This window comes from Haliotis rufescens, unplaced genomic scaffold (genome assembly GCF_023055435.1).
Source record: "Haliotis rufescens isolate VD_foot unplaced genomic scaffold, xgHalRufe1.0.p SCAF_5, whole genome shotgun sequence".
In the NCBI taxonomy this organism is placed as follows: Eukaryota; Metazoa; Mollusca; class Gastropoda; order Lepetellida; family Haliotidae; genus Haliotis; species Haliotis rufescens.
Window position 1 is genome coordinate 29,269,722 of NW_025964223.1, and position 27,596 is coordinate 29,297,317.

General features: G+C 43.1%; 1 protein-coding gene across 1 annotated transcript in view; it reads left to right on the plus strand.

The window, feature by feature from the left end:
* The window catches only part of LOC124116885 (ATP-dependent RNA helicase HAS1-like), a 56,724-nt gene that overhangs the window by 12,459 nt on the left and 16,669 nt on the right, over window positions 1-27,596 (plus strand). The window contains exons 3-7 of the mRNA XM_048383656.1: window positions 3,908-3,985; window positions 10,428-10,562; window positions 11,179-11,338; window positions 24,271-24,571; window positions 24,997-25,111. Of these exons, the coding sequence (XP_048239613.1) occupies window positions 3,908-3,985; window positions 10,428-10,562; window positions 11,179-11,338; window positions 24,271-24,571; window positions 24,997-25,111 (789 nt within the window). The remainder of the gene's footprint in view (window positions 1-3,907; window positions 3,986-10,427; window positions 10,563-11,178; window positions 11,339-24,270; window positions 24,572-24,996; window positions 25,112-27,596) is intronic.

Consider the following 27,596-nt stretch of genomic DNA (forward strand, 5'->3'; position numbering starts at 1 on the left):
GTCCATCTCCAGTACCATGTTGTGTCGTCCATCTCCAGTACCATGTTGTGTCATCCATCTCCAGTACCATTTTGTGTTGTCCATCTCCAGTACCATGTTGTGTTTTCCATCTCCAGTACCATGTTGTGTCGTCCATCTCCAGTACCATGTTGTGTCGTCCATCTCCAGTACCATGTTGTGTTGTCCATCTCCAGTACCATGTTGTGTCGTCCATCTCCAGTAACATGTTGTGTCATCCATTTCCAGTACCATGTTGTGTCGTCCATCTCCAGTACCATGTTGTGTCGTCCATCCCCAAATTTTATTTCAATTATTGTTATTATTAGTATTATTAACTCATTTTGCACTCAGTGATGAAGTCTCAGTTATTTGATGATGCTTATTAGTTTATTTTCTCGAGCAAAAACACTACAAGAGTTATCAGCCTTTGATCATGACATCATAGGTGTCAACATAATGCAATATTTGGACTCACTTGTTTAGTTTGTTGTATAACGACGCACTCGGCAGTATTCTAGCTTTGTGAAGGCAACCTGTAAATAATTGTCTGGGTAAGACAATCCAGTTATTGACATCATGAGCATCGATCTACACAATTGGGATACTATCATTTGATATGACTTGAAGAATGTCAACATGGAGTGAACAAGTCTTCTCACATTGACCATGTGATGCGGTCTGTAGAATGTCAACATGGAGTGAACCAGTCTACTGACATTTACCATGTGATGCGGTCTGTAGAATGTCAACATGGAGTGAACCAGTCTACTGACATTTACCATGTGATGCGGTCTGTAGAATGTCAACATGGAGTGAACCAGTCTACTGACATTTGCTATGTGATCAGTCTGTAGAATGTCAACATGGAGTGAACCAGTCTACTGACATTTGCTATGTGATCAGCCTGTAGAATGTCAACTTGGAGTGGACCAGTAAACTAACATTGACCATGTGATACGGTCTGTAGAATGTCAACATGGAGTGAACCAGTCTACTGACATTTACCATGTGATCAGTCTGTAGAATGTCAACATGGAGTGAATCAGTCTACTGACATTTGCCATGTGATCAGTCTGTAGAATGTCAACTTGGAGTGAACCAGTCTACTGACATTTACCATGTGATCAGTCTGTAGAATGTCAACATGGAGTGAATCAGTCTACTGACATTTGCCATGTGATCAGTCTGTAGAATGTCAACTTGGAGTGAATCAGTCTACTGACATTTGCTATGTGATCAGCCTGTAGAATGTCAACTTGGAGTGAACCAGTCTACTGACATTTGCTATGTGATCAGCCTGTAGAATGTCAACTTGGAGTGGACCAGTCTACTGACATTTGTTATGTGATCAGCCTGTAGAATGTCAACTGGGAGTGGACCAGTAAACTAACATTGACCATGTGATACGGTCTGTAGAATGTCAACATGGAGTGAACCAGTCTACTGACATTTGCTATGTGATCAGCCTGTAGAATGTCAACATGGAGTGAACCAGTCTACTGACATTTGCTATGTGATCAGTCTGTAGAATGTCAACTTGGAGTGAAGCAGTCTACTGACATTTGCTATGTGATCAGCCTGTAGAATGTCAACATGGAGTGAACCAGTCTACTGACATTTGCTATGTGATCAGTCTGTAGAATGTCAACATGGAGTGAACCAGTCTACTGACATTTGCTATGTGATCAGCCTGTAGAATGTCAACATGGAGTGAACCAGTCTACTGACATTTGCTATGTGATCAGCCTGTAGAATGTCAACATGGAGTGAACCAGTCTACTGACATTTGCTATGTGATCAGTCTGTAGAATGTCAACATGGAGTGAATCAGTCTGCTGACATTTGTTATGTGATCAGTCTGTAGAATGTCAACATGGAGTGAACCAGTCTACTGACATTTGCTATGTGATCAGTCTGTAGAATGTCAACTTGGAGTGAACCAGTCTACTGACATTTGCTATGTGATCAGTCTGTAGAATGTCAACTTGGAGTGAACCAGTCTACTGACATTTGCTATGTGATCAGCCTGTAGAATGTCAACTTGGAGTGGACCAGTCTACTGACATTTGTTATGTGATCAGCCTGTAGAATGTCAACTTGGAGTGGACCAGTAAACATAATTGACCATGTGATACGGTCTGTAGAATGTCAACATGGAGTGAATCAGTCTACTGACATTTGCTATGTGATCAGCCTGTAGAATGTCAACATGGAGTAAACCAGTCTACTGACATTTGCTATGTGATCAGCCTGTAGAATGTCAACATGGAGTGAAGCAGTCTACTGACATTTGCTATGTGATCAGCCTGTAGAATGTCAACATGGAGTGAACCAGTCTACTGACATTTGATATGTGATCAGTCTGTAGAATGTCAACATGGAGTGAACCATTCTGCTGACATTTACCATGTGATCAGTCTGTAGAATGCCAACATGGAGTGAACCAGTCTACTGACATTTGCTATGTGATCAGCCTGTAGAATGTCAACTTGGAGTGAATCAGTCTGCTGACATTTGTTATGTGATCAGCCTGTAGAATGTCAACTTGGAGTGGACCAGTAAACTAACATTGACCATGTGATCAGCCTGTAGAATGTCAACATGGAGTGAATCAGTCTACTGACATTTACCATGTGATCAGCCTGTAGAATGTCAACATGGAGTGGACCAGTCTACTGACATTTGCTATGTGATCAGTCTGTAGAATGTCAACTTGGAGTGAATCAGTCTGCTGACATTTGCTATGTGATCAGCCTGTAGAATGTCAACATGGAGTGAACCAGTCTACTGACATTTGCTATGTGATCAGTCTGTAGAATGTCAACATGGAGTGAACCAGTCTACTGACATTTGCTATGTGATCAGCCTGTAGAATGTCAACATGGAGTGGACCAGTCTACTGACATTTGCTATGTGATCAGTCTGTAGAATGTCAACTTGGAGTGAATCAGTCTACTGACATTTGTTATGTGATCAGCCTGTAGAATGTCAACTTGGAGTGGACCAGTAAACTAACATTGACCATGTGATACGGTCTGTAGAATGTCAACATGGAGTGAACCAGTCTACTGACATTTACCATGTGATCAGCCTGTAGAATGTCAACATGGAGTGAACCAGTCTACTGACATTTGCTATGTGATCAGTCTGTAGAATGTCAACATGGAGTGAACCAGTCTACTGACATTTGCTATGTGATCAGTCTGTAGAATGTCAACATGGAGTGGACCAGTCTACTGACATTTGCCATGTGATCAGTCTGTAGAATGTCAACTTGGAGTGAACCAGTCTACTGACATTTGCTATGTGATCAGTCTGTAGAATGTCAACTTGGAGTGAACCAGTCTACTGACATTTGCTATGTGATCAGTCTGTAGAATGTCAACATGGAGTGGACCAGTCTACTGACATTTGCCATGTGATCAGTCTGTAGAATGTCAACTTGGAGTGAACCAGTCTACTGACATTTGCTATGTGATCAGTCTGTAGAATGTCAACATGGAGTGGACCAGTCTACTGACATTTGCCATGTGATCAGTCTGGTTCACTTCATGTTGACATTCTACAGTCTACTGACACTGCCCATGGCATGACAGCTTATGATGTTTTCAGAAAGATGTCTGCATCGTGAAGATAATTTTTGAATTTCTTTTGGGACATAGACATGATGGATTATTTATATAATTGTAATATATGAACAGTTCATAAGTATTAAGTAGCAGAACATATTTTGGGCATTCTGCATTTATTTTGCATTTATATAATAAATATGGTCAGTGATAAAGTGTACCGAAAATAGCTTACTCCACACACATTATATTTGCTTTTACAATGTGATTGATAAAACTGCTGAATATCCGAATTTTATCATAGACAATATTTAGATGAAGCTGAACTTCATATTCAGGTAGAGAGGGGACGAGAAAAGTTGGTGGTACCAGCAGAAAGCGAAAGCCATCGATGTCACTAGAGAACAAGGGAGCAGGTGAGTGGATCTTTGGAACACGTTAACGTGTGTCATCTTCCTGAGGCAAGAGAGTTAATTGACTATAAAAGTCCAGTTTCCACCCTTGCCGAACTAGGCTGGTATTATGGAGTTACATTTTGGCTGGACTGACGAGTCTATGCATAGTCCAATCACAATCGCACAACAAAATCGAAATCTGGTTTGTAAACTGTGATGTTGATTTCGGTCGATTGAAGGATTTGCAAAGTATGTGCACCGCCAACTCGTTGTCAACAGATATTTTCCAAATATTTTCATGTTTTTAATCAAGGTGCTCACGTGATTTGATGCACTTTGCGATGTTAGACCTGTTTTATCACAACTGTTATGACAGTGGAATCTGATTGGACCATAGGAGAAGCATAGAAGGGACATAACTTGTAATAGCCACTGGTGGCTCTACGATCGAACCCAGGAATTCCAGCCTAGTTCAGCAAGGGTGGAAACTGGACTTTTAAAGTCAGTTAACTCTCTTGCCTCGGGAAGATGACTTGTGTTTACTTGGCAAATATTTGAAGAAAAAAAATTGAGTGACCAAGTGAGCGTAAAGGGAGACAACACTCCAAGTTTGAAGGTCTTGACATATCCATGGGTATATTCTTCGAGGATTCAAAATATGCTTATTAAGGACTAAAATTCTGACTGGTTCGATTTGTGTTCGGCGCTATTCTTGCTGCGCAAGCACCTATTGGAGGATTGAGGAATGAGAAGCTGTATATCATCACAAATGATCAGATGAATAGTATCTGAAACTATTATTTTATCAGATATAAAATATTCCAACATTCAGTTATTTTAGTTTCATCTTTTACTATATATGTTTAAAATAATAATAACCATAAGCATAGCACTTTGGAACAACTGATTGCTATTGCCAGATATGTTTTAACATATGGAACAATTTGATCAGTCACTGTTGAGTCCTCCCACATTCTTGCTACAGCAAATGAATGAAAACAAAATGCAAATATCATAATTACAACCGACAAACGTTACATGTATAAAATCAGGCAGTTACCTTCTTTGAGAAATGTTGATATCCACATAAAGGAACAATGTCACATACATCTGCAGCTGTACAAAGAAACTTGTCCGTTGTCACGTGTCTGTGTAACAATCTAATATATTAAAATACATATAGTGTTTCGGGATATTATGACCCCACTGACCACAGAAGTTTGTTTGGGTGTTTCACATAGGTGTCACATGTGAACTATGTTCATGATGTCCACAGTTCTTTTTGAAAGTCCATACAGTTAGAAAACAATGAGCAATCAATCAATGTAATACAGGCTAATCCTTTGAACAAAGAATGTTATTTTTTCATCAGCACTTCATGCCCAGATATGTGTGTATTCTGTCTACTTTAGTAAACCTACATATATTAACACTTACATTTTTTACTCATCCTCCATTACTCCTTAATGCATATTACTTGCTTGCTCTTGACAGAGAAAAGAACTGTGTGAAAGGTCTTTGCTTGAAGAAGTTGTTCCAACCAGCTGAGAGGGCAACACTATCACGCACCTCCCACGTTACCAAAGGAAGTGACATCACGGATCAAAACATTACTCTTGTCACTTGTTGAGTGAAGACCTGTTTTTGCTGTAGCATTAACTTATTCAAACCCTCAGGTGTTGGCTCTTTGAGTTAATGTTTTTTGTCTTTGTGTTGTGCCTACGGTTCATATTTTGTACATTCTATGTTTGATAAACATGTGCATAACGTTATTAGACACTTACTGGTGTTTTCTCAAAAGAAAACATAATGCCAGGTGTCTTGTTGTTCCAAGTAGCCATGTTGAATATTTTACGTGGCCAGCAGTTAATGAACTGGCTTGCGTTCTATACTCTTTTGCTTGGTGCCCCACGATTGGCATATACTCGCAAGTATCGTTTGTTTTTGTTGTATGTTGTCTTACGTTTGTCGTAATATTTGTATCATAAACCCACACACTGGGATAAACAAATTATAGCATACATAATCGGGTGGGGATGCAATGTGATTTTACACTGCCACATTGCAGATATCATGCCCTCCTGCTCAAAGTGCCAGCGTAATATGTTGGGATCCCAACCCCCTGTGCCTTAATTGTACATCTCAATGCCTCCAGGGTCACTGATGTAAAGACTGTATACTGCTTTCACCCACAGCTTTCTGTCAGTATCTCCTTGTTTCTAAGAAACGCAGAACACAGCAGGCCAGGAAACACTGGCGCAGGATGTCAGACCTCTCCGAGAATTCCCCCGCAAGATCGGTCATCTTGAATGAGTACCCCCCGACCTCAACTACTACCTTGATATCGTACCCCACGGTCGCAGTCTCCACTGACCACTACAGCATCTATCTTTACGGCGGCGGGACTCCTTGACGCCCGGCGTGGCGCTCGCTTACTAGGAGGCGCCTTTACTATCCTCTGGACAGACCCTTGGTCTCCCACAGGGGCCCCCGCCTACGGCACAGACAACCATGATAGACGCCTCGCCCCTTCAGTACATTCAGTACTTACAGACCAGGCAGCCTTCAACGCTAGCGCCTTTACAGACGTCTCTCCTAGTGCCTCTTCAAGCGCCCTTTCAGACGATGCCTATATATTCTATAGTGCCTCCGCCTCGGCGGTCGACCACACAGACGTTGTCTACCTCTTGTCACTGCATGGACTCGGCTTCCACAAGTATGTCTTCACGTCTGAGTGACAGCAGATCTTAACACAGACGTCGTCTACCTCTTGTCACAAGAAAGTCCTCGGGCGCATACCAGTCCCGCCACGGCTACCCCAAGGGAGGTAACGCAGGCCGCAGGGACCTCAAATGAATCGCCAGACAGGCACGACTGGGACCTCCCACCCCCAGCTGTCCAAGTTGTCGACACCCAAGTAGGTGGGAGACTGAGTCACTTCTGGCAGAATTGGGAGATCCTGGGGGACCCATATGTCACCAAGATAATCCGACACGGGTACAAGCTGACGCTTACAAACGCCACACCACTCACGTCGTCCCCCATAGTGGACACATACCCACCTACTCAACAGCAGCTACTGACAAGAAAGCCATAGAGGTAGTACACGCCCCAGCCATAACACGAGGCTTCTATTCACCTGTATTCCTGGTCCCCAAAAGGGACTCGAACAAACACAGGATGATCCACAACCTCGCTGCTTTCAACAAACACTACCTGGCGCGTCCACCTTATTTCAGGATGACCACGCTCAGGCTACTGCGATCACGGATCCAGCGCAGGATGTGCTCATCAGCCTGGATATCGAAAACGACTATCTACATTTCCCTATACATCCCCACCACTGGAAATTCCTCCGCTTCATCTTCATGGGAATCCATGTCCCTTAGACACCCCTGGCTCTCCATCTCGACGGACAACATAACCGTCTTATGGTGTTTAGGGAACCAGGGAATGACTCATTTGACCTCGCTCCTGCAGCAGACGTTCCGATTTTTTCCTAGCGAATGCTCTATCTCAGCCAGGCAAAGTCACCCCCACAGAGTGGAAGCTTCACACAGATGTCTTCACTCTAGTTTGTCGATACCACGGTCTCCCCAACATGGACCTATTCGCCACCAGCCAGAACTACCAGGTTCTGACCTACATATCACCGGTCCTGGATCCCCTGGCTTGGGCAGTCGACGCTTTCAGCGTCCCCTGGGAAGGACTAAAAGTGTACGCTTTTCCGCCACCTGTACTCCTCCCCAAAGTCATCCAGAAGATCATTTGACGCAGAACCTCGATCGGACTTTGGTCGTGTCCTGGTGGCCAGCGAGGGCTTGGTTGGCCGACCTCAGAGAGCTGTCCGACGCCAACCCACTGCCACTACCAGATTGGCCAAATCTGCTGATCCACCCTCACAGCAGGCAGCCACACCCAGGACCAGACAAGCAGTGTGTCTTCACATCTGGTCCATTTATAGAGATCACTGAACGCCAAGGGCTACTCGGCGCATCGATGGCGCATCGCCCAATCACCAGTAGCCTCTATGATGACAAGTGGCAATCCTTCGACTTTTGCAAGCTTTTGCAAGGGCAAACAACAGGACCCCACATCTGTATCGCCTCAATTCTTGGCTGAGTTCATGCTCCATCTGCGCCACAAGCGTAAGCTCAAGGGCAGTACCATCATGACCTACCTTGTGGCGTGCAACTCCGTACTGGCAGTTCTGTTGCTACATCAGACGATCCAAGGAATGCTGTAGACAACGACGACGCCGACGCCTCTTTGTACTGGTATCTCCGACCTTGCGAGGCGGAAGTCAGCCACAACACGATCGCCCTCTGGCTACGAGCCATGATTCTTCAGGCCTACCTGGCCGCAAGATTGGACCCTCAGCGCTCCAACAACCCACATTAGATCCGGGCGGTCACCTCCACCATGGCGCAACACAGCAACTGCTCTCTACACATGGAGGGGTGTTTCTGGCAATCCAACACAGTATTCACCAGTCACTACCTGCGAGACGTCGCATTTGAGGACGTGCAAGGCACGCATAGCTTTGGTCCGTTAGTAGTGGCCCAACAGGTCACCACTACTACACGTTACTGACCTCGCCTCTTAGTCCAGAGCCGGCCTTTCGACCTCCCCTTGCGTATGCCCTGGACTAGAAGGTTCATGCCCCACTTGCATACGGCTCGGTGCTCCAGTCTCGACCTAACTGAGTCAGGCTGCGTAGTACCAGGACACAACGCATACCTGACTCTTCCCATCCATGTAATAGTCATCCAGGCCGACCATACAGCCGAAGATGGGCTGAGGGAGTTGAAGGTTCCCGTACATGGAGTGGTCACCCGATGCCGACCACATAGCCAAGGCAGGCCAGGGAGTCTGGAAATAAAAGATTAAAGTCCACATCTGAAGGTATGCCCTCCACCGTTTCTGTCCGATAAAGATGCATTAAGGAGTAATGCAGGATGAGTAAAAAAAACTAGTAAAATCCTAGATATTTTTTATGTTTGTATACTTATCCTGCATTACTGCGTCTGAAGGGACCCACCCATCGCAGATCTACCTCCCCACCATGCCTTCAGATGTTTTGACTCCAGAGTCATGTGAGGATCTGTGACGTCACTTCCTTTGGTCATGTGGGAGCTGCGTGATAGGGTTGGCCTCTCAGCTAGTTGGAACAACTTCTTCAAGCAAAGACCTTCACACAGCTCTTTTCTCTGTCAAGAAACAAGCAAGTAATATGCATTAAGGAGTAATGCAGGATAAGTATACAAATATAAAAAAATATCTGGGATTTTACTAGTTTTGACAAATCCACTGCTCTAGATAACAGTGATTAATCAATGAACTTATTAACAGTTAATCCTTTGATCAATGTTTTTTGCAACTCTACTGATCATCCCTCTCTTGCTGCACTGCCAGTACATTCACCACATGAGATCTGGATATATAACCCAATCATAGATTAAATAATTCCCCCAGACACAATACAAACCTCTGAGTGCTCCATTACCTTGACACCCTTATAGGCAGTGGTGAATGTTACTGAGATATTTTGCAGTCTTTGTCAGGTAATCTGAGTAGTTCTACCACCAATTATACCTGTAAAAGTCATTAACTGAACATCAAGTGAATGACGATAAGTACACAGGTAGAGAAACATGAAACATGGATGACAAGAAGGGAGTAGTAACTGTTGTATTAAATGGAATTTGTCTGAAAAATAAGAGTGGTTACTGTTGAGTATATGAACTGAATTTCATTGTTACAAAAATAATATGTACACATCTTTTCTGTATACCATACTACATAATTGTTGATACACATTTACACATGCAGATGAATTTGCAAGGTTAAGGTAACCATCATCTACTCAAATGTGAGGATTCAAGGGGTTAAAAGCCTCGCTGTCAACAAGGTTTTCCAGGTGGCCCCTCACTGGTCAGAAGCCCAGTTTGTTGGTCGCTGGCGCTAACTGGCTTCTGGTGATTACGCAGGACAATAAAAATGGCACCAGCTGGACGATTGAAAGTTGGAGTGTGAAAATAAAATCATGATTAAAATAGGAATAAAACTGGTAAAGGGACTTACAAAGAAAACGATGGTAAATTGCCAGCTATATAGCCATCAATCTGTTGGTACTTCTGTAAAGGAGATCCACATGAATCTGTTCTGTCACATTTTTGCAATTTAGTTGCTTGGATCACATTTGACCCTGTCATCTTTTGTCATCAATTTGATTGTTGAGCACAACATTAATTTCTCTGTTTTGTTTGAATATTGAGTTACTAGATGAAATTTTCTTGAAAATGCAGTCTTCATCATCTGTGGGATTTAGAATTTGGTACTTTTTTTTATCCTGATGCTTGATATTTAACAGACACTTGAACTTGTTGTGTAATTAGGCAGGTGGGCTACAATGTGTTTTGACTTAGTGTAAATGACCACATACAAGATTTCTTTTTCTCAGAAGCAGCCAAGAAGATTTGTTCAACTGCTGATGTCAGCGCTGATCGCGGCAATACAGATACTGATGATGACGGGTCAAGCGAGTCTGGAGAAGATGAGGGAGGGAACACTGTTCAGACAATGGAAATATCACAGTGTAAGAATCAAGAGACTTCCCATATTGATATAGTCCAATTATTGCTTGAAAACCAGTAGAGCTTATTCCCTGTCTTTGAGACTGCCTTTGTGGTCTAATGGTAGTGCGTCTACACACACAGAGACACGACGCGCTCGTGCACGCACGCACGCATGCACAAACGCACAGACTATGCTTGTTGTAAGTGGCGACCAATGGGATTGGGTGGTCAGCCTCACTGACTTGCTTGATGCAGGCCTTCCTATCCCATTTGCGTAGATCGATGCTTATAATGTGGCCATTGAAATAGAAACATCTGTTTTCTTTTTAGAGATTAGTAAAATGTTTTCAAATGTTCATGTGTCTTTCCTATAAGTCAGCCTATAAGCTCCAGGAAATTTTTCCCAGTTTTTCCCTGCCATTAGTTTAACACACAAATGTGGCCACACTTTATTTGTCAGAGGATTTGAAAAAATAGTTTTTATGTTATTTGCAATAATATGTTTTTCTTACTTTAAAATAATTTCACAGTCCACATAAATCCAGCTGAGCTACAGAATGTAATGAATCATCATCAATTGCCTGCCCTGACTTTGTCTAGGAGTTGATGTGAGACTCTGGTTGTGCCATATTTCAGTGCCAGGAAGCAGTGTTGGAGCAGGCATTGTGACAGACTTGTCGTTTGCAAGTCTGAAGGGCAAAGTTGCAGACAACTCCTTGAAAGGAATAGAAGATATGGGCTTTACCTACATGACTGAGATTCAAGCAAAGTCCATTCCTCACTTGCTGGAAGGCCGGTAAGTTGGAAGTTGACTTCGTGGATATGTTACCGTAAGATATGTAACTGAAGTTTTGTCAAAGAGAATGGTTTATTGTGATTCTTCAAAATTTCTTAGGGATAGTTGTAAAAGAAATAGTTGCCTGTCTAAAATTGGCAGTTTTCACGTTGCAAAATCGTTTCAATTTCACAAAATTTCAGATTAATTCAGGAGAAATCTTAGCATTATGATTCACTACTATGAAACACCACCTAAGTTTGCAAAAGTAATGTTCACTTCAAGGTTACTGTGCAGGGTAATTTAAATATCATGTGTCAATAACTCTGACTGTAAACATCCCGACCTTACTGGAAATAGGTCAACTGACCTATGCTAGCCATGCTTTGTATTTGTACAGATTGGTTTGCATGCTTACTTGTATGTAATGCTGCAACCACTCGATCAGACGCCTGTCACTGCACATCAATGTGGCAGAGTCACTGACTTCAGTAGACATCCCACATGCGCAGAAACGAGGCTCCCCTTTTCATCTTTTCTGTCGATATACGACACCCAGGGGAAGGAAATGATCACCTTCGTACGGTACAATCTTTTCAGACCAAAGAATTTGATATATTCAGCCGTAGCTACTGTAATGGTCTTATTGACTTCTGGAACTTCTGTTTAGGAGATTCAACTTTCTAGTGAGTCAAAAGCACATGTCTGGTTTATAGCCATGTTTAATCAACTAAAGGGGAATAACTCCCAATGATCTACAGTACAGTGCTGGTACAACAACTAGCTATGACTGTGTACATAGCACTCTGGTGGAACATGCTATAATGTAAACACATTAGATACATTGACTTCCTGCTACATCTCCCCTCTAAAGTTAATAAAGCTTTTCTTTAAAACTTAAAGCAACACAACAGAATATATAAACTATATTGCTCAAACTCAATACTTTAGAGTCCATGATATGAGTTTGCTTTAACTCCTAGCATGATAAATGAGTATTTTAACTTTATGTTAAACTTGTGGAAATGACTTGAACACATACATTCTGTGAACTTTAAAAAGTTATCTGAACAGTCCTTTGAAAGTTTTTGAACACATTTGTAAACACATATCAGTCATTTTCAATCGGTCTTTCTGGCTTATTGATCACTCTGCCGGAACGGCTTGTTGTAATATCAGTGTTGTTAACTTGCTGTTGCTGTTGTTGCATCGGAGCTGTTGTAGACTGTTGTGGCTGCTTGTTGACTATCTGCTTGGGGAGTAGCAGATCTCTGCGATGTCTTCTGATGATTCCACCAGAATCTGTTTTCACCAAGTATGACCTTGGTGCTACTTCCTGGATTACTGCTCCCTTGGTGTTCCAGTTGTTTGTGGTCTCATTGTGTACTCTGACATTGTTACCTGGTTGGAGTTGAGGTAGAGGAGCTATTTCAGCATTCTTGTCAAAGGAGTGTTTCCGTTTTTCTCGGGCTTCATACTTATGTGCTGCTACTGCTTGTTGGTCTGGAGTGTTCATTTGTAATATTGATGATTTCAGAGGGAGGTTTGATCTTAGTCAACAATTCATCCGTAACTGTGATGGTGAGAATCTGCCATCCAGCGGTGTACAGTGATATGCAAGGATCCCGAGATGAGGGTCTTCTCCGCTCTGGATGCATTTCTTTCTGATGTGTTTAACAGTCTGTACTGTTCCCTCAGCCAACCCATTTGACTGAGGGTACCTTGGGCTTGATGTGATGTGTTTGAATTGCCAAGTATTTGCAAACTAAGCAAATTCTGCACTGGCAAAACATGGTCCATTATGTCGGTAAAGCTCATCAGGTATACCATGCCTCGCGAATGTTGATTTTAGAGCTTTGGTGACGGCTTGACTTGTTTGACTTGACAACGCAATCACTTCAGGGTAGTTGGAATATGAGTCGACGATGACTATGTAGTCTTGTCACGATAACTCGAATAAGTCTGTCGATACTTGTTCCCATGGCCTTGTTGCTACTGGACGGGAAATCATAGGTTCGGCTCTCTGCCGATGTCGATGTGTCAGGCATGTGTCACAGCTGCTTACCATAATGTCTATCTCATGGTTCATTCTTGGCCAGAAATTGAGAATAGCACCTCTCTAGCACGTTGCGTGCACTTTTCTTGACCAAGGTGATCTGTATGTATCTTCTGAAGCATTGTTTGACGAAGATGGATTGGAACGACGACTCTGTTACCTTTAAAGATAACACCATTGATGATAGAGAGTTCATCTCTATAATTCCAGTAGTCAGTGAGAATCTGCAGACAATCAGCAGGCTCATTGGGCCAACCTGTGAGAATGACATTGCTGAGTGTTGTCATTTCAGTGTCGTTCTTGATCTCATCTCTGATTTGTGAGAGTCGATCAGTTGATATTTGTAGATTTGACATCACACTGTCTACATACATCTGCATTTCTGCTTCAGTTGCACTTGTAATTTCACCCTCTTTGGGAAAGTTGCGAGATAACGCATCTACTGCGTACATTTCTTTGCCTGGTGTAAATGTGACATCCCTGTCATACTTCTGTAGACGAAGTCTAAATCGTTGAATTCTGGGTGGACTGTCATTCAGTGCCTTCCTGAAGATCGGTTCTAGCGGTTTATGGTCGGTTTCAGCTATAAAAGTTCTGCCATAAACATACTGATGAAAGCGTTCTACTCCAAAACATATTCCAAGAGCTTCCTTCTCTATTTGAGCATATCAAATTTTGGCTGAGGTCATAGCTCGTGAACCATAGGCTACTGGACACCAGGTGTCGCTGTGCTGTTGAAGTAGTACTGCACCCAGACCACTTTGTGATGCGTCTGTTGAAACTTTGATGGGCTTTATTGAGTCGTAGAATCTGAGAACTGGTTGTTGAGATATCAAGGTTCGGAGTTCAGTCCACGCCTTGTCTTGAGGATGTGACCATGACCACTGAACATTCTTTTCCAACAACTGTCTCAATGGAGCTGACTTTGCCGATAGATCACGTATGTATCTTCCGAGGTAGTTCACCATACCCATGAACTGTTGAAGCTCCCTCTTGTCAGTGGGTTTCTTCAGATCCATGATGGCTTTGACTTTCAGGCCATCAGTTGTAAGACGATCTCCCAAGAAGGTTAGTTCAGATACTCCTATTTCGCATTTATCTCTGTTCAATTTCAGCCCAACATTTCTACACTTCTCAAGGACCATTCTCAGTCTCTTATCATGTTGTGACTTGTCATTACCCCATATTATCATATCATCCATACTTGTGTCAGTCCCCTGTATGTGTTCAGAGAGCTGGGGGACTTCTTGAGATTTCTCGGGTCAAGGCAAATCCTGAGCTTGCCCTGTTTCTTGTGCACGATCACTATTGAACTGACCCATTCAGTGGGCTCGGTCACCTCTGTGTTGACTCCAAGAGATATCATCCTGTCAAGCTCTTCTTTTAGCTGTTCATGAAGTGCGAAGGGAACTTTTCGACATGCTTCTATTACTGGTTTGACGTTATTGTCAACTGTAATGGTATGTTCACCTGGTAGACAGCCTAGTCCGGTGAAAACATCTTCATATTCTGATAGAATATCTGATGAACTGAATGAAGATTCACTTTTGATGACTTGATCTACGTTGATTTCGTAGACACGGCGGATGAGGTTCAATCGTTCACAGTTTTGGACTCCCAGGATTGATCTATGGTTGTCTGGCGTAACTGCAAATACTGTCTTGTATGGCTTGCCTTTGTAAGTGATTGTCACTTCTGCCTGTCCCTTTACAGGTACTTTAGTTCTGCCATACGCTCTAAGGTTCACCTTGCAGGTTCAAGGGGTGGCTGGTACTGCAGTTTGCGCCACTGTGAATAACCCATGATGTTCATATCTGCTCCGCTATCTAGCTTGAGGGTTACTTGTGTTCCATTAAGGTCAAGATTCTTTACCCATGCTTTTGTTTGTGAATCTTCAATCGGCTCAGAATCCAACACATCTACGAAGAAATCTGATTCTATTGGTGGTTGCTGGTTGGTGGCGCAAATTTCGTGAATATTTCTCGACTTTGGGCGACTGGACCGACTTGACGGTGTTTTACATTGAGCTGCAAAATGTCCCATATGACCACATTTCAAACATGTTTAACCAGATGCAGGGCATTTATCACCTTGCTTGTGTGTGTAATTACCACATCTACCACAATGTTCATTTTTTTCAGGTTTTCTATAGTTCTGTTTTGTTTTGTTGTGTTTTGGCTTGGATTTGACATAATTAACAGATGCATCTTCACTTACTTCTTTAGCTTGCAAACTGGCCATTTCTGCTGCTCTAATTGAATCAATAGCTTTTGTCAAAGTTAACTTATCATCTCTGAGCAATCTCTCACGATATGTACTATTGTAGACACCACAAACAATTCTGTCTCTAATTAAACTGTCTTTCAAAGTGCCAAATTCACAAATTTTTTACTTATCCTGCATTACTCCTTAATGCATTCACTGCTTACCTTGCGACAAAAAAAACCCAAGACAGCGTACCGGCGATGGTCCTTGGGTGAAGGCTCTGTGCCACAATCCCACTTTTACACCACGCCGTCGCTGTCCCGTGACCTCACGTGACCAAAGGTCAATTCTTCACATCACTGCCTGTCGCGACACAGCTAGGACGCTTCCAGCGGAGCTCTCGGTTTTGGATTTATTTAGACCTTCCAATTCGTCTACCATTCTAAATTCATCTGCGATGGGTGATGTATTCTTTTCATATTACTTTCAACATGTTGTGAAGTTGTATTTGATGTATTGAGGCGGAAAAAAACGTGCTATCTGTTTCCCGCCATTTTGAATTGTGTTACAATTGTTTGCTTGACAGGTACTCAATTGTTTACAATTATCGGCTATGTATGTATAACATATTTCATTTGTTGTTTTCAATACTACTAGCTTTGGCGTTTCATTGAGTTACGTATATTCAATCATTTATACACTTTCAACTCGTTCCAAAATTTTGCCGATATGTTATTATTTACGGCAGTAAATTCCAGTCCCTTTTTCTTCTAGTATATTATTGCGTAACTGATGTTTGCGCTTTGTATTAATTGTCGTGGAAAAAATCTATTAAAGATCCTTATCCACGTTGTTTGGCGTGTACGCAAACTTGTGCACCAAATTCTAAATGTGTTTTTTGTGTAAACCTCTCTCCAACGAGTTTTGCGAGGTATAGGCAGGTGTACATGCCGCCGGAATCCTCTCTCCCGGAGAATGTTGGGTGTATTATAATGGGACCTAATTTGCAGTCCTTTGAGAATTCTACGTCTGTTACGTCTGCAGACAGTGTGCTAGCGCCTCAAGATGCGTTGTCAGGGGTAGTGCAAACCCAAGCAAGTCTCAAGTCTACACCATTGAGCATTGTGCCTCATATGCCTGCGCCGAGCGCAGCCAATGCCTACTACCCAAGCGCATCTACAATGACATCAGCCCCAGGGCTATCAGCGTACGATATTACGCAAGCACCGCACGATCAGCTTAGCGCTGTACCAACGTATCCAGTGCAGCAGATGCAAGCACAGGCGCCTATGCCAATTCCAAACACTAATTGGATGCAGATTTTTTTACAATCAATGTGGCAGCAGTCTATGACACAATTGTATCCTACGCCTAAGCTTACGCCTACGCCTATGTTTCTGACACCTGCATCAACTACATCTACAGCACATATTTTACCACCTACTCCAGTGACTAATGTATATAATACTCCTATTGTGAGTCATAATACAGTACACCTGCTCGTACTTGGACATCCTTGTTACCAGGCAGTTTATCTAAGCCCTCGGTCAGAGGTAATACTGCACATCGGAGTAGAAGTCGTTCACCATCTAGATGCACACATCAACATCGTTCTGATTCATCAGATTGTTCTAATGTTGAGGAGGGAGATTCCTCGACTGAATGGAATACTCACCTTAGCCTGGCTCAAGTATCTGATTGGGTAGCTGACCGCCTCATTTCAGTACCTTCCCCGAGTAGTGGGGTGGATAAAAAAGATACCATTTGGACACATCCCACGTCGATTCCGATTGACCCTATGATGTCAGATATGATTAGATCTTTGGATGAGGACTTCGCCAGGCTAACACTTATGCCGTCATTCAAGCCTCCCAGGTTTAGGAAAGATGAATTTCCTATTCATGGCTTTGAGGCAGCAAACCAGGCACATAGTTTGGATGAGGATATACAGAGAATGGCAGGCTCGTCAAGGCCTACGACTCTTAAGGTTCAGGATACCAGAGTTGCGTATATTGAAACAGAAATTCGAAGGGTATTAAAACCTTTATCAGCATTAGCATCGTCTATGCGTGCGGTAGAGAAGGATCTGTCAGAGGATAATCCTAACCTTGACCATATGAGGAATCATCTTAAAGCCGCGTTGGCGAAAATAACTGTCACTCGGAGACTAGGTTGTTTAGCCTTATCTACTTGGGACTCAGAGTTTAAGCGCAAATTGCTACGTCACTCTTGGTCTTCCTCATCTCTTTTCAACGAACAGATTTCGGACACACATGGCAAAGTTTCCAGTTACGCTAGGGATGAAACGGCACTCAAGGCTTTGGAGCATGTTTCTCAGAATTTTTCCAAGCGATCAGGCAAGTCAGGCAATTACAGGCCTAGACGTTTAAGGAAAGACAGGTGCAAGATTCTTTTCATGGTAAAGGATGTGGCAGAGGCAAACCTCAAGGTTCTTATCAATCCCGACGTGGTAAATACCACAGTAAGTGAGGCGATAGGAGGGGCAAACATTGAAATGTTGGACAGTCAGGACTGGGATCTCCTATCCGCAGTCATCCCAATTGTCGATATCCCTGTTGGTGGGAGACTGAGTCATTTTTGGAAGAACTTGAGCATCCTCAGGGATGATTACGTTCTCAACATTCTACGCCACGGTTACCAACTAGACATAGAGGTTTTTCCTCTGTTGACCACAGCTCCCCTCCCTTGGAATTATCCAAGGAAGCAACATATCCTTTTAAGGATTCTGACATCTTCCTGGTACCAAAGAAGGGCTCAGACAAGATGAGAATGATACACAATCTCTCTGTCTTCAACGAGTGTTATCTGAAGCGTCCACCCTATTTCCGCCCCATCACATTGAGACTACTCAGAACCAGCATAAAAGCGTTCGATTCCTTGATCAGTATCGATCTACAGGATGCATATTTGCACATACCGATCCATCCCAACGATCGCAGATTCCTCAGGTTTCAGTTCAATGGGGTCCACTACCAGTGGGCAGTACTCCCATTTGGCATTTCAGTGGCCCCGTGGCTATTTACACGAATAATGAAGCCCATAACTGCGTTTCTACACCTGAGGAATATTTGGTTTGAGTCGTACATAGACGACTGTCTCCTGTGTCATCAACATACACCGACGTTAGTATGCCACCGGGAATTCACCAGAAGGCTACTATATCAACTGGGTTGGATAATCAACGAGGCGAAGTCGGAGTTAACTCCATCATTTCGACTCCAGTTCATAGGAGGACTATTTCAAACAGATCAGAACCTCCTGTCAGTCCCCAGGGACAGATGGCACAAGATTTTACGCCTCCTGTCACCTGCTCTTTGTCAATCACGCACACTTCACCAATGGCAAGTGTTGTTAGGGTTACTCACCTCAGCCCAGGACCTAACCAACAGAGGCCGATTACAGTTACGCCCAATACAATTCCTGAACCCTTACATCAGGAGTCAGGATCCACTCAAGGCCATCATGCTACCGACGCATCTGAGACCTTACCTCCTTTGGTGGACGATAGAGTCGAATGTCTTAGGAGGAGTCTCTTTATCAGGGTTGTCCCCAAATCTACACCTATTCATACTTTTTTCGTAGACGCCTCCCTTCAGGGATGGGGCGCTCACCTACAAGACCAGACAGTCTCAGGGCTCATTGGAAGTGGCACATAAACAATTTGCAGTTGGAAGCCGTAATTCTAGCCATATCCCATTGGCAGAATCAACTACAATCAGCCCAACTCTCCATATCCACAGACAACAGCACTGTGGTGTGGTGCCTGTGCAATCAGGGAACAACACACTCCCACTCTCTTCTTCAACAGACATTCAGGTTTTTCCATCTAGTGGATCGTCTGCAACTATAGTTCATAGTTCAGCACATCCCCGGATGTCGAAACATTCTGGCCGATGCTCTATCACGCCCAGACAGGGTAGCACCCACCGAGTGGAAACTTCACACACAAGCATTCCAATTATTGCTTCAGAAGTTCGGGCAACCAAACATTGACCTGTTTGCAACTTGCCAAAACCACCAACTCTTGACGTATGTCTCTAGTTACCAGGTCCGAGGCCTGGGCGGTGGACACATTCAGCATTCCTTGGGAAGGACTAAAAGCGTATGCCTTTCGGACACCAGTTCTACTTCCCAGGGTAATACAAAAGATCAAAGAGACAAGAATACTTGCTCTGAATTTGGTCACCCCTGGTGGCCAGCGAGAGGGTGGTTCGTCGAGCTCAGAAAGCTAGCAGTAGATGTTCCACTACTCCTCCCACAGTGGTCCAACCTAATCATCCGCCCTCACAGCAAATGGCCTCACCAAATGCCAGACAGATTTCGTCTGCACGGTTGGTTCGTCTTAAGAAGGCATTAAGTGCAAAGGGCTATTCGGCTCGGGCAGCAAAAGCTATAATGTTAGCTCATCGTCCCTCTACTAGAGGCCTTTATGATGACAAGTGGGGATCGTTTGAAACATTTTGCAAGGCAAAAGGTCAAGACCCTACTACTGCGTCACCTCAGTTTTTAGCTGAATACCTCCTATATTTGCGTACCCAGAGACACTTGAAAGGTAGCACCATAACCACGTACTTGGGTGCGCTTAACTCAGTGTTGGCCGTTCCGGATAATCGTAAGATTACTAAGATCCCGGAACTACAGGCCTTATTACGCTCATTCAGGCTTGAGGATCAGAAGACCAAGTTCCGCCCACCTGCGTGGGATCTGAACGTGGTACTTCGAGGTTTGTGAGGACCCCCATTTGATCCCCTCTATGCATCCTCTTTTTATGACCTCACCAAGAAAACACTGTTTCTCTTGGCATTAGCCACGGCTAATGTCCGGTACGGGCACTGCAAATTTTCATCCGCCGTTCCAAGACTAGGCGTGGTTCAAGGAAGCGGTTATTTATACCCGTATCTACTACGTCCACGACCGAGGTCAGTCGCAACACCATATCTTTATGGTTACGCGCAGTCATCCTTCAAGCCTATTAGATAGCCAATTTGGATCCGCCAAGAACGAATAATCCTCATGAAATTGTACTATTAAGACAATCATGGAAGGATGTTTTTGGAGGTCTGACACAGTTTTCGCTAGTCATTATCCTCGCGATGTGACTCTCGAGGACATTGAAGGTGTACAGAGTTTGGGGCCGTTGGTTGTAGCTCAGCAAGTTACCAACCCTCGACGCAAATAATGTACTCACCCTATACAGAGCCTTTCCCTTCCGCAGTAATCGATCAGATTTCGCCAGTGGAAGACAAGTTATTGTCATCAGGGCTTTAATTATATAGTAAGTAAAGATTTTGCTGATGAGCTCGTTGTCTTTATTACTAAAAATGTATAGGGAACTACTCTTTAATTCCCATGTGCAATTGTTTGCCACATTGTAATACCCTATCGTATTAGCGTTTTCTCTCAACTCTTCCGCTAAACGGTTTACTGACCAATCTGTGTCGTATTTTCAGGACGTGAGTTATTGAGGTTTCTGTATTGTGAGGATTTCCCACCTCCAAACCGTCCGATACAGATGCATTAAGGAGTAATGCAGGATAAGTAAAAAAATTAGTAAAATCTAAATATTTTTTACATTTGTATATTTATCCTGCATTACTACGTTTAAGGCCCACCCGTCGCAGACTTGCCTCCCCACTTTGGCTTCAGAAACCTCAAAAGTATGTTTTTTAAGCTCGGGCCACAGGCAGTGATGTGAAGAGTTGACCTTTGGTCAAGTGAGGTCACGGGGACAGCGACGGCGTGGTAACGTGGCATTGTGGAACAGAGCCTTCACCCAAGGACCATCGCCGGTACGCTGTCTTGGGTTTTTTTTGTCGCAAGATAAGCAGTGAATGCTTTAAGGAGTAATGCAGGATAAGTATACAAATGTAAAAAATATTTAGATTTTACTAAGATTTTGCCATTTGCTGTAAGTCACAAACATACTGATCAATTTTCTGGTCGACTTCTGAGAACAAGTGAAAAACTTGTACCTTTCAAATGTTATGTTTTTTTCTAGGAACACAATACTGCTCAAATTTTCATATTATCTTCTTCTTCATCCCATTGAAAGGAATTATATACTTCTCTTGCATTATCCCCAATGGCATTTAGGAGTAGTGAAGACTTGTTTCGCTCAGTCTTCTGTTTTCCATCTATAGTGACAGTGTAATAGCACTCCCATGCTTGCTTGAATCTACGCCAGTTTTCACTAAGATTACCAGTGAAATCTAGTGCTTTAGGACGCTCCAATCCTTGCATTTTGTCAGCTGAGTTCATTTACCAGCTTCTGACACCATGTAATGGTCTTATTGACTTCTGGAACTTCTGTTTAGGAGGTTCAACTTTGTTGTGAGTCAAAAGCACATGTCTGGTTTATAGCCATGTTTAATCAACTAAAGGGGAATAACTCCCAATGATCTACAGTACAGTGCTGGTACAACAGCTAGCTATAATAACTGTGTACATAGCACTCTGGTGGAACATGCTATAATGTAAACACATTAGATATATTGACTTACTGCTTCAGCTACTAGATACAGCGCTGACTTTATAATTCTTCCCACGACCTATGTCAGCCAGTGATGACAACATGTGGAATAACGAAGCACATGCATTCGTCATCACCTCGATATAAGAATGCTGATATGACGCCCACGGGATGGAAATGAAAACCTTTGCTTGGGGAGCGCTTTCATTTAGTCTACTTGGCATCTGGATTTGGTTCACTTGCCAACACAATTTCCCACGTCTCATCAAGGCACGACACAATCAGAAGCCCTACTGTTGTTGATGTTTTAACTTTACAGCCTATTCTATATCTTCTGCCCTCTCTTTAACAGCCACATACACATTGTCAGTGGCAAGTGTTGCTGGGATTGCTCACATCAGCCCAGGATTTGACAAGCAGAGGTTGTCTGAACCTATGCCCAATACAATAATTCCTGCCGCCTTACATCAGATGTCAGGACCTGCACGTAGCCATCACTCTTCTGTCTCACCTCAGGACACATCTCAGTTGGTGGATAATAGAGTTGAACATCTTAGGAGGCATCTCCTTAACAGAGCTAAGTTTCAGCAGTTTCAGGGCTGTGGTCTAGCGCACAGCACACATGGCACATCAACAATCTTGATTTTATGGTGCTCATTCTGGCAATTTCACCTTGGTAGGAACGTCTCCGGAACACTCAACTCGCCATCTCCATCGACAACAGCATGGTGGTTTGGTGCATGTGCAACCAAGAGGAAACGCACACTCACTCCCTGCTTCAACAGATGTTTTGGTTCTTTCATCTGATGCATCATCTGGTTCTACAATTCCTAGTTCAGCACATCCCCAGATATCGGGACATTCTAGCAGATGCATTTTCCAGGCCAGAGAGGGTGGTTCCCATGGAGTGGAAACTCCACCCAGAGGCATTTCAACTGGTGCAACATGATTTTGGATCCGCAGGCTTGGGCGTTAGACGCATTCAGCATCTACCGCATACATATACATACATATGTTCGTATTCTGTTCGATGGTTACTATTTTGAAATATTTACACATGCGTATTTATTCAATTTATTATTATTTTACTTAGATCAAGGAAGCAATGGTGAGTACTAGGGCCAAAATACAAAAATCCTAGTAAAATGAGCAGAGTCCAAATGGACTGATTCTTATTTTAATAAGTTCTCATTAAGAACGTTTGGGTCTACTTCAGATTTTGACCTCTCTGGCATGGATGCATTTTGTTTTGTCATTCATCAAATGACCTATGATATGTGAAACTAAAACTTGTCAAATGAGGTACATGTACTGTACTTTTATCACACGCCATGAAGTGGGGCGGGGTATATGGGATCGACGTTCATCCGTCTCTTTTGTATAGTTTATATTCAATACTATGTGAACAAACAAAATTCTAATGTGCCCCATGGCAGGGGATAGTGATAGCTAAAAAACAAACCATACAGGTTTCAAACAATGAAACAATGTCTTTTTCATGTGGATGTAACTGTTATAACAGAACAACAGATAATCATTCATCATAAAGTATTTTTATGATTGACATCTGTACCATGCAGGCACTTCATACGTATTCACCGTCAATCAACCAGTCAGGAAGAAGTTTAGTTTTCATGTTTCAACTTTGTAATATGCACACTTAGTGGAGAATGAACCCCATGTATCGTGGTCATAACTCTCCTCCAATGACGCCCTAATCTGTTTGCTTATATGTTATTTGTTTTAACAAACTTCCAATACATTCCAATCCCATTGTCTCACAACACAAATGTGTCAAAACAATGGAGGTGTCGAACTCAGTCCTAGGAAAGTCTTACTATATTTATCACTATTTTAACCTGGATGGGTCAAACTCCTGGTCGTCACAAACTCAGTTCATAGTAAAAAATAAGTCATATAATTACATCATCAGTCATGTGATGTCTCGATATTATGAATAAAATACATATGTAGGCAGTAATGTGGATATTACAGATGGTTCTGTTTTTATTTCTTATTATATAAATTGTCTATACCAAACATCACGATGTGGTATGTTTTATGAATACCTTGGTTGGACAGTAATAAAATCCAATTAGCTATGTTGAACATGTTGAACCCACAAGTTGGAGACAAGGGATGTGGCTGTATATTTCTTGAGTATCACCAGTTGATACAATGATGAATTGTTTCACTTGCCAGGGATCTCATGGGAGCTGCAAAGACTGGAAGCGGCAAAACGCTGGCATTCCTTATTCCTGCTGTTGACTTGATGTACAAACTGAAGTTCATGCCTCGCAATGGAACTGGCTGCATCATTATTTCGCCCACTCGGGAGCTGTCCATGCAGACATTCGGGGTGCTGAAGGAGCTGCTCAAGTACCACTGCCACACCTATGGACTCGTCATGGGGGGCACGGATCGGAAACAAGAGGCCAAGAAGCTGGCCAAGGGAATCAATATACTGGTGGCTACGCCAGGCCGCCTTCTGGACCATCTGCAGGTGGGTACACAGCGGCCATGAGGGGGGAAGTTGGGGGTATTTCCATTCTGGGATGTTCATGTCCAACACAGCTGGAGCAAATAAGGGCTGTTGTGTCAACATCCATGGTTCTAATGAAACAAAGTGATCTATTTTGCTTCTCAACAATTATAAGTTTGTACAGCATTTTATGGGGAAAAACCTGGATGAAATTTAATAGTTGACCTTTACTTGTTTTAGGAAAGAAATGTAGATGTGGTGTTGACCTTCTGTTCTTGTTTGTTTATCACCATGTCTGTAATTTGTCATAATCTTTTGTAATTTTTAACATCTTCTGGCGTAGACATCAGGCACTTTTCTTGGCAGGAGCTAGCTTCAGTTGGGTCCCATGGAATTGTTGGCTATAACATTTGAAGTGACATTCCTAAGTTATAATTATGCTTCAGAACACGCCAGACTTCATGTTCAAGAACCTCCAGTGCCTCATCATTGATGAAGCTGATCGAATACTGGATTTGGGATTTGAAGAAGAAATGCGACAGATTATCAAACTGTTGCCAAGTAAGTTTTGGAAATTTAAGGTATTACATATGCTGATAAAACATAGTGTTATTTCATTCTTCACTTCTACGAAAAAACACAGAATCCATAGTGTGGAAGGCCATGTGGGGGGCCAGTGCTCTCCACCAGGTCACGGATCAGAGTTACCTCCCCTGGTCACCATGGACAATCCCTAGTGGCATTGGGCCTTACTGGCCAAGATCACTCTGGTTCCCTGAACTAGGTGGACTTGCAGGGTTCCTGTTATGGAACTTCTTTCATGGGAAATAGTAGGGTCTTGAGCTCAAACAAAAAGTGTCACTCTCCATACGTAAACAATTCCTTAAAATTATATGCCCGAATGTCGCTGGTGATCCGTTGTTGATATCCAAGGTAACCACATAATCACATGTCACAAGACCTAAATCAGTGCTTTTGGCCTCATATAGAAATGGCATAATGTTGCAATATGCATTAAGTTTGTGCAGGTTTTCGATGAGTCCTAAGTTTCTTATTCTCCTTAGGGACTCCTCCAATAGCCGAGACTAAACCTGGGGCATCATCTAGGTTAGTTCGCTTCCTGAGAACACCTCATGAACTAATTCCTACATTTCTGATTTAATAAGGCACAAATCCGTTTCAGAAAAGGGTAAATGGCGAAATGGGGTCGGTTATTGTGTAAAATTCTACACCTTCATGTATTGAGGGTGGTATATATACTCTTCAAGAAAAAGAAACGCAAAGCCAGATTTGTGTGAGGTAGGAAAATACTTTTATACGAGGAACTGTACAAAATGCCAAAATGTTGTGGAGAGAACACTTGGGGATTGTAGTCATCTGAGCTATCGGTACAAAGGAAAAGTCCAAGGTGAAGGTCAGCTACCATCAATAACGCATATGTCCCCCGTTGGAATCGATAGCTGCCTGCCATCTCCTCCCCATGGAAGAGAAGAGTATGTGAACTACATCCTGGGGAATGGCAGCCCACTCGGTCTGCATTGCAAAAGCCAACTTCTGCAACGTATGGGGTTGTGGTTGACGTCGGTGTAGCCGTCTATCAAATTCATCCCACAGGTGCTCTATCGGTTTAAAATCCGGGGATCTGGAGGGCCAGGGGAAAACATCAACGTTGTTGATGCGTAGACAGGCTCTTGTGATTCGTGCTGTATGCGGTCGAACGTTGTCCTGCTGGAATACACCGTTGCTGTTGACTGCAATTGGGAGGATGTGTGGTAGAATTTCACTGATGTATTGTTGAGCAGTAAGATTGCCCTGGATATGGACCAAACCTGTCCTGCCATGATGAGAAATAGCCTCCCACATCATAACGCTACAACCACCAAACCAGTCCACTTCCTGTATGCAATTTCCAGCGTAGCGTTCTGAACCAGACATCCCTCCATCGCAGTTGAGGCCATACCCTGTGTTAACGACACCAATGCAGGCGTTGTTGACGATGTTGTCGAAGTAATGTGACGCATCACGCAGGACGTCTTGCTCGTAGACCTGCTGCTCTTGAACGGTTTCTTACGGTCTGCTCGGAGATTCTGCACAGTCCGGGTATTTGGGATGCAGTTGAGTTGACAGGTTGTCCTTTCACGTAGGTGGCGCAGTCGGATGTAGCGATCTTGGTCAGGGGTGGTTACTTTTGATCATCCTGGCCTTGGCCGATCAAGTGTTGACCCATGCTGTTGAAAAAGATCCCATAGCCTTGTGATGGTGCTGGGCGCTACATTGAAAACCCTGGATACAGCTGATCGCGCATTCCCCTGCCTGCAAGCGCCTATGACGTTTCTTTGCCCTTCGGTAAATCTTGGCATGTTGTTGAACTGTCACTGTTTGATTGCTGCAGATGCCAGGCAATAAAAAAACCTGCACTTTTATACCGTTCATAGTGCTGCTGCACGTGCAGTGCGTGCAGCTCCATGACCCTTTTGTTAATGCACTGGGTGAGTTTTTCCGAATCGTTCATGTTTCCCGACTAATTGTTTGCATGTCCTTGTTGTGATCATTTTGATCCGGGAAATTTGTCACCAACACTATAACACATTAAACCTCTTCATTTTGCAGCTTTTGGTCTGCTTATCTTGCTTTTCTGGCCAAAAATATCTGTATTGCGTTTCCTTTTTTTAAAGAGTATATTTAGGTGGGCGAATACTGTGCCATGAATCAATATTATTTTTCAAAGGTAGGTCTGGTTTCGAGAGGCTCATAACCAGACCCCATGGTTCTGCAGCCATGTTCAGATTACTTCTTGTATCTGAATGTGATCCCTGAAGACAATGAACTGGGACTGTTCTGTTGAAATGTCTGTAGCCATAAAAATCTTCACCCTGAGAACATCGCAAAAACCCAAACCCTGTCCATGTGAACTTCCTGTATGATAGCTTTTTAAGTGAAACAGGTTCAAACGTTTTGGCATCAATATTTCTCCAATATCAAAATTGTTCTTCGGCTGATGTTTGAGTCGAGATTGGTGGTATAAGCCCTGATCACTTTTTGTCTT